General features: G+C 35.4%; 1 protein-coding gene across 9 annotated transcripts in view; it reads right to left on the bottom strand.

The window, feature by feature from the left end:
* The window catches only part of LOC103482112 (rho GTPase-activating protein 23-like), a 126,896-nt gene that overhangs the window by 97,597 nt on the left and 18,407 nt on the right, over positions 1 to 10,892 (bottom strand). For 3 of the 9 annotated variants that reach the window (XM_008438046.2, XM_017310860.1, XM_017310861.1), the window contains exon 1: positions 4,549 to 4,695. The exons of 2 other annotated variants lie outside the window; for them this stretch is intronic. In XM_008438046.2, coding sequence (XP_008436268.1) covers positions 4,549 to 4,602 — 54 coding nt within the window. In that variant the 5' untranslated portion in view covers positions 4,603 to 4,695. Of the gene's footprint in view, positions 1 to 4,548; positions 4,709 to 10,892 lie in introns of those variants that run through there. 4 more of the 9 variants (XM_017310862.1, XM_017310859.1, XM_008438053.2 and 1 more) reach the window with 4 other exon arrangements.

Genomic DNA, 10,892 nt, shown 5'->3' with positions numbered 1-10,892 from the left:
AAATAGATAAAAGAAAATTGGGTAAATAAAAAAGGGATATATGAGAAATTGATTAATGAAACTGGGAAATAGAAAATCGGGTTAATGGAAAAAGGAAATCAAAAAATGTTTAAATTAAAAAATAGATTAATGAAAAATGGGTAAATAGATAAAGGGATAAATGAAATGGACAAATGAAAAATAGATTAATGAAAAATAGATACATGAAAAAGAGAAATAGAGAAATTGATAATCTGAAAAATAAATAAATGAAAAAATTGGGTTAATAAAAAAGGRAAATTGAAAAGTGGTTAATTGAAAAATAAATTAATGAAAAATGGGTAAATGGATAAAGGGATAAATAAAAAATAGATACATCAAAAAGAGAAATTGGGAAATTGATGTGAAAAATAAAGAAATGAAAATGGGGTTAATGAAAAAGGAAAATTAAAAAATGGTTAAATGAAAAATAGATTAATGAAAAGTGGGTAAATGAAAAATAGATTAATGAAAAAAGGGAAAATTGAGGAATTGATAATATGAAAAATAAATAAATGAAATAATGGGTTAATGAAAAAGCTAAATTATTTATTTAACAAATTATTTATTTATTTCACTCATTTTCTTCATTTTTTTGATTTATTTTACTCATTTTTATTTATTTCACCCATTTATTTATTTAATTTTGGCTGAAATGGCTCTCCATACTTCTATCACAGGTCATTTCTTAAAAAATATATAATTGAAAACCAATTTTCCACATACATTGTTTATTCAGTTTTGACATTCAAAGAGTAAGTTGTTCTTTCCAGGATCACAGTTGTATTCTCTTTTTTGCTCTCCTGAGAGATATGCTGGACAAATGATGTCCAGCATTCCATCACATAGAAGGGCAACATTTCTATTAAAATAAAATGTCATCAGATGTCTCACATTAATAAGGAAACCAGTGAAAATAGTTCTGAAACAAAATGTTTTACACATTTGAAAATGTTGTTCTTAGATTAGGTAGATTAAAGAAACATCAGTCTGTACTGTGATGTCAGATGCCATCTGAATTTAAGTCAGTCATGGAACAATAAAAATATCTTGGATCATCATTTTAGTGGAGCAAAGTTGCCCAGGGCAAAGCTATCAGACATGAAGGTAACCAACTTTTCCATATTTCCATAACGCTAAAAAGGAATTGGTTAAAGAAAAAATGTGATCCTGAGGATGTCAGTCAGTCTCACATCCAAGGTTGCACCTGACCGAGGTACTCCTCTAGGAGTAACAATCAATCAAATTTTATTTGTATAGCACATTTCAGCAATAAGGCATTTCAAAGTGTTTTACATTATAACAAACACAAAAACACAGCCATGCAACATAAAATCAACAATCAAAATGTTACGTTAAGCCAAATGCCATCGTTAAATTTGTAACTGACTGTTTCACATACAACTCTAAACAGGTGGGTTTTTAGTCGAGATTTAAAAGAAGTCAGTGTTTCAGCTGTTTTACAGTTTTCTGAGAGTTTGTTCCAGATTTGTGGTTTTGGGGATGCAGAGCAGACCAGAAGCAGAAGACCTGAGGTGGCTCCACGGTTGATACAACTGCAGATCTTTAATGTATTGTGGTGCTAAGCTGTTCAGTGATTTCTAAACTAACAACTGTATTTTAAAGCCTATTCTTTGAGCTACAGGGAGTCAGTGTAGGGACTTTAGAACTGGTGTTATGTGCTCTGACTTCAAGGTTTCAGAGAGAATGCAAGCAGCAGTGTTCTGTATCGGCTGCAGCTGTTTGACTGACACAGGACGAAAAGTGGGATTTTTGGCAGCTATTGACACCTAGTTCTGCGTGTGCATGGAAATTGAGGACTTTCGGCAAGAGGTTTTTGTCAGTGGAAAATGGTAGAGCATTGCCAAGAATGGTCAAAAACGCTGTGTGTCTGTGTTCCCCTATCACTCCCCTCCCCTTGTGCCTAGCAGAGGGTTTCGTATTTAAATGAAGTTGCTGAGTGCCATGCAAATGCAAATCAACTCCTGAGCACCACCTTTTGACTCTCATTCAACTCTCATTGTAGCTAACCCATTTCACCTTCTGTTCACCATGAAGAAGTATGTTTGGAGAAAGAATATTAAAACAATAATCTAATTGATGTTGAATTGATGATATAAAAGAAGAATATGCATGAATACATACAATAGATTTTTGTGAAACGTGATCTTACTTTGACATTCCTCCTATCTGAAGATTTATCTTTACATTTATTTCCACAGACTCCACAGAATGAGAGTCACATTTGTGTCAATCAGACTTTTCAGGAACGTTCTGATGTCCGTGATGAGGACAGAGATGTAACTGTGTGTGAGTATCTACTATTTTAGAATGTTGATGCTATTTTATGCTTCAACATTGTTTATGTACATAATGTAATWATGCTATGTATTGAMAATGCACAAAAATGTTTTCCAGCTGCATCCAGGACCTACTGCCAGTCATCCAGATGTAGCTAAAGAAAGAAGCAGGTCAGATTTATTACTAATCTAGAGATGTTATAATTGAATCAAATGCATCAGTTTTGCATGCATGTTTGTATATATGTGTGTGTATGAATGTAATCAGCAGTGAAAAGAAAAATAACATTACATTTTCTTAAGAAGCTGTAACATTTTGGGACAAGATGTTGTGCAATAATTTTAATGTAGCCTCAATGGTTAATGACAAATCASTTAAGTACTTTTATCAATGTTTTGTTAAATATCATGTTTATTCACATGATATTCAGGAGTTGATACTTTACCACATAGCCATAGTTTTTAATGACAAATTGATTACACCTCTCCATATTTGGTGTTTCTAAGCCAAGACACTTAAAATGTCAGTATAGTTTCAACAATATGTTTTCATAAAGATTCTTTATGACTTAATGTCTGTTCTGTGTCAACAGCTGCTGGAGGCGAGAGAGAGCGTCCTGGCAGCAGAGATTTCCTTTTGGGAAGGTGTCACCTTTGACCTCATGTCTGATGAAGAGGATGGCGTCTTCGAGGGTGAATCAGGCTGGATTGTGAAACCACCAAGTTTCCGCAGCCAGGAGCTCGACAACCTCTGCTCCAAACTAGAGGAGAGACTTGAAGCTAACCCTAAATACAGCATGTTGCGTCATAAGCGTTTGTATGTTGGATCATGCTCAGAAAGAAAGCCACCACCACATGGCCCAGAAGTAGACAAGCATTTTGTGCTGTAATTTATAATTTTTTTAAACTGAAGTTGTTTTTTATTTATAGATGTGTTTTATTTTATATATGTGTCGTTTCTTTATTTGTAGATGTGTTATATGCATGTCTGTACATATTTCTTTTTCAACAAAATTTAAAAATATGAACTTATGCCTTGTGCTTGGTGTATTTTTATTTCTGGGTTATTTTTTTATAATTTATTAGGGAGGGGCTTAACCAGGCCTGTAATTATAAAGGTCTAGTGTGTCCAATAGGGAGATATCTACCAACCAATCACGTGTCAGTAATGAATTGTGATGCCATTGTTTTTTCATCCAATGACTGACAATTCACGTGGGTCTCCTGTTGCTATTCACATGTTAAGTAGAGTCGTTAACTTGAATGTTAACTTTCACCATAACTTGGTGGAAGTTATGTGAAGTTATATTCAGTGATGTTTGATTTCCCTCATGCACCACTAAAGGAGAGTAGCTCAGACTCTACAGATCCAGATGTTTCTCTGGACCTGAACTGTCTGTCACTAACTGTTCTCAGGTTTAGAATCTCTCTTTCCAGAGTCATTGATTTTCTCATGAAGATGACACTAACTGGGCCATGGCACATTCTCACAGTAATAAACTGGGAATAAGATCAAGAAGGCCAGTTAAAAATAGAACTGTGTAATGGGAGTGATGACAGGGGTGCTTGATTTCAGAGCCATCATTTGTAAAAACGAACATTTTATTACTGACATTCTGGCATTTAAAAAAAAAAAAACTGCTTTACTGCCAGCTCTGAATGAGGGCCTCTGTGCTGAAACACAGATGAAGGCAACAATATCCCTTCTGTCACCAAGTGTGGGCCATCATTTGGGAATGCATGAATTCCATTCCAGACCCATTTCTTATTGTCTGTTTAGCCGACCCCCGTAAGCCGTGGAGCATTCCTCTGGATCCTCATGTATCCAACAGCACTGAAGCCAGTATGACCCCCCACTGAAGAACAAGCTGAAACATCCCAGTAACTTCTGTCTTTGCATCTTAGTCATCATTTCATTTGTAAACATAACAGCGCTTACTCAGGAGTATACAAACATTATGAGGTTGAAATGGTAATGCTGGAACATTTCCGGTCCGCAAATGTAGCAAGTTACGTAACGCACGTGAATATCTAACACGCAAGGCTGCGTCATCAGAACAGAGATCCATTCATTCAGTGAAAGACAAGTCCACTCACTGCAGGAGTTCTGTTGAGCAGCCTAAAAGCACACAATGTGCAACATGCACATGTGGTTTCAGTATCAGCAGAGAGCGAAGTTAGAAACAAAGAGGAACAAAACATTTCATCAGGATCTTGACTTTAAACTTACTTCAGTGTCCGAGTGAGGCGGAATCCCAACAAGGCAAAAAGTAACTCCTTTCATTGGATTCTCAGCGTCTGCTCCCTGTTTAATAATAATAATAATAATAATAATAATAATAATAATAATAATAATAATATGGAGCTAGTCTGCAGTGAGCATCTTTCAGGCGGCGGATGCCCTGAGTGTGCGGACCCTGCGCTCTGCCCTCCCTCTCTACAATGTGCTCCACAAGGACAGCCTTACGTCACTGCCACAACTCCACCTTCAAAATAAAAGTGCACAATACCTGCAAAAAATCATTCATCCATTCATCGTCTTATTCCCACAGGATCACGCAGAGGGCTGAAAGTATGGAGTGAAAATAGTCTCAAAGTACCTGTGCATGTGTAATGCTGGATTTGTAGTCCGTGTCTTTGTGTGTAACCTCGGATATTTGTATCTGTGAAACATGATTTGTAAACCATAAAAAGAAAATTTGTGTGTAACTCTGGGTAAATATGTGGTCAAAGGCACACACAAATATTAAAAAATTACAAATACAAAATAAAAGTACACACACACAATTACAATTTCTACAAATATTAAAATTCTACACACAGATTTTTTAATACTTTATTTTTGTAATTTTAGCAGTTTTAGAACTCCACATACATATATTGAAGTCATACCCTCCTCTAACAAAAATTACAGAGCATTTAGTTTGACAATAGCAGTTGAGTAATAATCAACAAAAAAAGGCAATTACATCAATTATACAGTTGGTGTTGAGCTCCGATGAATGTTCCATTTCTTCCAGTATTTATTGTATTTAAAAGTGGCAAGTCTTAATGAAAAATTCAGTCTCTCCATTGCGTGGATTTCCTCAATTATGTCTTTCCAGTCCGAACGTGATGGTGGCTCCATGTTAAGCCACCTGCTAATAATATTAATAGGATATATCTATTATATTTCTTCTGTTCCTGGGGTAAATTACCCAAGAAAGCCACAGTAAAATCAGTGTAGATTTAAGTCCATTTTAGTATTGATTTCTTTTATCACTTCTGACCAGTAGGGTGCGATCTTAATACATTCCCAGAAAACATGGAAATGTCCTGCAGACACGTTCCCACAATTCCTCCAACATTTTTGCCTTTTCAGTGTCACTACAATGTTTATCTTTAATGTTAGGTGTAATAAAAAAAAAACATACCATGCATTTCCAGAAAAATTCTTTCCACAGGCCAGAACTTGATGTGTGAATCACAGAATTGCATTTATTTAACCAAAGATCATCAGTTATTATTATTTTTGGCTTCTTTTTCCCATTTAACCTTAATATATGTTGTATTACATTTTCTCCCCGTTTGTAGACTAGAGTATAGTTTGGATATTGTTTTTTTGGGAGGTCTTCCGTTGCTCGAATCTAGTAGGATTTTAAGTATACCTGTCTTGCCCTCTTCCAAATATTCTATACTTTTTATACTTTTATTGTAATTTTTAGATACTGGAGGTATCTAAAAAAATCAAATTTTCCCAGGTTATATTTATCCTGAAGTTGTTTAAAACTTTTTAATTCACTTTTGCTTGTAATCTTCCAGTAACTTGCTATACCTTTTTGTGACCACTGTGTAAATCTCGTATCCATTCTTACAGGGAGAAAATCTCTATCATAAGCAGGCCATCTTAAAATCTGAGCACTTCTTTCAATTTTTACTTGCTTTAATATTTTATGCCATATGTCCAACGATACTTTTATCCATAAGGGTATTAGGTCAGAATCTATATGTTTTTTTAATAAGACAATGATCTCCGAGCCAGGATTGTAGAGGTATATCACAATAAGACAGGTCTATTCCTTTCCATTTAGCTTCACACCAACCAACTAACACTCTCATCTGTGCTGCTCTGTAATTGTCCTTGAGGTGTAGTAAAAAAAACACCCACCCCTTTCCTTTGATAGTTGTAGTGTCTGGAATTTTACTCTTGGTTTTTTATTTAGCCCAGATAAAATTTGAGATTATTCTATCCCAATCGAGGAATTGTTTGTCAGGTACCTTTACAGGCAGAGCCTGAAAAAGATAAAGAAGCCTTGTTTAAAGGTTCATCTTTATTATTTATTCGATTATGTAGATTCACGGTTAACAACGACCAACGCTGTAAATCCACCCTAATCTCTATTGTCAGTGGGATGTAATTGCATTCAAAAAGGTTGGATAGCTCTGCGGGAATTTTAACTCCCAGATATTTTATAGACTTATTGTGCCAGTTGAACCTGAACATTTTCTGAATTCTTAGTGACGGTTGATAGTTAAATGATAGGACTTGTTTTCTGTGGATTTGACTTATATCGTGAGTAAATGTCAAATGTCTTGAATAAAGAAAGAAGATTAGGCAGGCTAACTTCCGGGTTAGTTAGTGTTACTAGCACCTCGTCAGCATAGAGGCATATCTTGTGCACTGTGCCTTTCATGGTTACACCCATAATGTTCTCTGATGGCCTGCGCTAGAGGCTCAATAAAAAGCTCAGACTATGCGGTGCTGAGGGGGCAGCCTTGGCAACAGCCTCTTCCTAATTGTATTTTATCTGATAAATCCTCGTTGATCTAAATCCTGGTACAGGGTCACTCATACAGAGACTGAAAACAACCTATAATTTGATTATTAGAGCCAAATCTTTCCAAAGCCAAATAAAGATAGTTCACTGAGTCAAACGCCTTTTCTGCATCTAAACTGACAGCTATCGATTCTGTGTTTTTCATTTGATCTATGAGGAGGGGAGCCCGTCTCACGTTGTCATGGGTTTGCCTATTGTGAACAAAACCGGTCTGATCTGTTTCTGTAATTTCTGGGATTATGAATTCCAACCTTTTAGCCAGTATTGTTGCAAATATCCTGTAATCTATGTTTAAAACTGATATTAGTCTATATGAACCAGATTCTGTTTTATCTTTACCCGGCTTAGGAATCACTGAGGTCACTGCTCTTCTCCAAGATGGTGGTGTTCCCCTCCAGAAACTACATGGTTAAACAATCCCTAAGCAGTGGAGTGAATCATTTTCAGAAGTGTTTATACCACTCCTCCAGGTAGCCGTCCTCACCTGCCATCTCATCCCCTTTCATTTTTGAAATTGCTTTATTAATCTCCTCCTCAGTTATTTGTTGTGTTATCTTATTATTTTGATCTGTTCCTATAGATGGTAAATCCAATGAGGCAACAAATGCCCTCACTGAAGACGGGTCTACTGCGTGAGGCTGGGTGTATAGCTAAGTGTAGTATAATTCAAAGGATTCTTTAATGTCTCTTAGATCAGTGTTTTTCAACCTTTTTTGAGTCAAGGTACACTGTTTTAATTGAAAAAATCCCGAGGCACACCATCAACTAAAAATGGAAATAAAGATATTCTGTAGCCGCCTATATATAGTCATTCTTATCAAAGTCTCTTGAATAGGAATCAAATAAACACAACAATGTATTATCACATTTTACATTTCTTATTTCAAATTGCATTTAACATGTCCACTTCAAAAATACACCTTAACAGCCACAACACTGTGTGTTAAATTTAAAGAAGTTGTAGAAAATGTCAAAGTGTTTACAAACTAATCCACAAGCATCTTATAGCCGGAATACAGAAAATAATTCTTATTCTGAAAGAAGCAATAATATTTGGGAAACATTTCACTTCATATTCACTGTTACAATATGAAGAGTTGCATGTACAAAATGTCAATATCTGTATATTGACATTTACAGAAAATAATTCTTATTCTGAAAGAAGCAATAATATTTGGGAAACATTTCACTTCATATTCACTGTTACAATATGAAGAGTTGCCTGTACAAAATGTCAATATCTGTATATTTTACCCACCTGGTGTGAAACCTGAGCATGTTTGGATGAAAACAGCTGATTTCCTGGCAGAAACTGAAGAAAGACGAAACTCTTCCTCAACATCTCAGTATCTGGTTTTAGTTTTTATAGTAACCAGGCTTGAGAAGCTCATTTCACACAGACATGTTGTGGGAAATGGACTCATGTTCTTTCCAACTACTGCTGAGCTTCACTGTCTTTTCCATCACTGTCATCAGTCTTTCTAGATTTAGTGCTCTCACCGCTACCTGTAACATCCGTGCATCACTAATTCTCGTTTTAATATAAAATGCTGTGTACCTGCTGCCATCTAGTGGTAAGAACATTACATGATTACGCCGCTAGTCACTGCTACAGCAGCTACTCGAAGATGGCATTATTTGCAGACAATTCATTTTCAAAAAATCTTTTAAAACCAATTACCATATTTTTCAGACTATAGAGCGCACCATACTAGCACCCTCAATTAAAAAAATAAAATAAAATAAAAACTGGAAGCTGCTCTTGGTTTTCCATTAGGACCCAGCAGAATGCCTCGTCCTAATAAATCTGCTGGACGCAGCACTCCGTCTCCAAAGTCAAACCATGGTTTCGTTCACACCGAGCTTAAATGCAGCGGCTCTATTTCCCTCCTGTAGAGCCAGATCGACAGCCCTCAACTTAAAAGCTGCATGATATGAGTTTGAAAACATTTCTCCGTCGTGCCTGCTGCTAGCATGTGGTTGTTCTAAATGAAAATTAGCCGTTCTTCTTTGATTTACAATTTTGACTTCTAATGATCCACTTCCTACTAGAGAGCCCCCTGGTGGTTGAAGAAAAATCCACAGAAAAGCCACAGCGGGCTACAATCCGCATGGTTCAAAGTTTAGGAAAAAAGTAGCAGCTTATAGTCCGGAAAATACGGTACCGTAGTGAAATTGAATAATTTCCACGGCACAACTGACGATCACTCACGCGGAACAGTGGTTGAAAAACACTGTCTTAGAGAATGGTATGTCTTTTTATCTGTTGGATTTTTAATTTTCTGTATAAATCTGTCAGTTTGCTGTTTACGTATTCTCCAGGCAAGAAGTTTCTTTGATTTGGGTCAATTTTCATAATAATTCAATTTTAAAAATGTAGCTTTTTTCTCTATCTGGTCTTCATATAAACAGTTTAAAGCTCGTTTTTTTTTCTCTTATTTGTAGTAGGGTGTGGTCAGTTATTTTCCATGAGCTGTATTTTTAGAGATTTTAATTTTATAGTAAGATCTTTTAAACATTTATCTTTTTCTTTTTTCTTATGGGAGGACCACATAATTAACTTCCCTCAGAACAGTCTTTGCTGCGTCCCATAAAATACAGGGAGAAATATCCTCTGTGTTGTTGTCATCCATATAGTCTTTGAATTCTTTTTCTACGAAGCTGTTAAATTTAGTGTCATTTAATAAACTATTGTTAAGCCTCCACAGGGTTTCTTTGCGATCATTATCCAGGTGGAGTGTCATATTCACCCCGCATGATCAGATATGTCTCTCACCCCAGGTCAGTTTATTATTCTATGTTTGTCAACATTTTGTATAAAGAAATAGGCTAATCTTGAATGCATCTGATGAGAATAAGAAGAAAAGGTGTATTTTTTCTCTTTAGGGTGTAAGTTCCTCCATGCATCCACCAAGCCTAATTCTTTAAGCATTTTTTAACGTATAATGCTTATTTCTGAGCCTTTGTAATTTTGCTGGATGAGTCCAGATTTAAGTGAACGTTCCAGTATATCAATATTCCAGATACTTCTGTTGCAATTGTGTTAAAAATTTTCCTAATAACCTGTTTATTATTTCCGGGTAGTCTATACACATTCAGTAAAGTGACTTCTTTATTATCCATGTTTCCTTTGACCAGCATATACTGTCCTTCTTTGTCTTTAATTTGTGAGAACTGAAAATTCAGCCTATTAGACAATAAAATCGCTACTCCTCTAGAGCTGCTTTTTGCATAATAATAAAAGTACACATTTTATTTTTTTTTAATTATATCTTTATTAATTCTCGAGAAAGTATCATTTACATAACATTGGGCATCAACAAACTAATTTCCACATTTGAAATAAGACTCACATGTAGCCCATTGCCGTATAACAGTCAAATCAAAAATATAATTACTTCTCTGAGAACGTTTTTAAAGTGATCATAAGGAAACGAAGGAAAAATAATTAAAAAGAAAAAGGAAATACAATAACAAAAATATATATAACATAAAATAACTATAAGGTATGGCTATCATAGGAGAGTGGATTGTCTAGCAGCTTTAAGATGTTTGGTCTTTGAAGATGAAATCAGATCTTTTAGGTTTTACATAATCTACCCAAATCCTCCAACACTGATCAAATTGTACAGTCCTGTGATTGAGAGAGGCTGTTATTTTTCCCATTTCATATATGTTAAATGTTATGTTAATCCAGTCATCTAATGTCGGCTTGTCATGTGACAACCATTTTCTTGTAATGTTTTTCTTACTTGCC

Source organism: Poecilia reticulata, linkage group LG19 (assembly GCF_000633615.1).
Source record: "Poecilia reticulata strain Guanapo linkage group LG19, Guppy_female_1.0+MT, whole genome shotgun sequence".
Classification (NCBI taxonomy): domain Eukaryota; kingdom Metazoa; phylum Chordata; class Actinopteri; order Cyprinodontiformes; family Poeciliidae; genus Poecilia; species Poecilia reticulata.
Note: the sequence above shows the minus strand (reverse complement) of the source record. Positions and strands in the feature narration are given on the sequence as shown.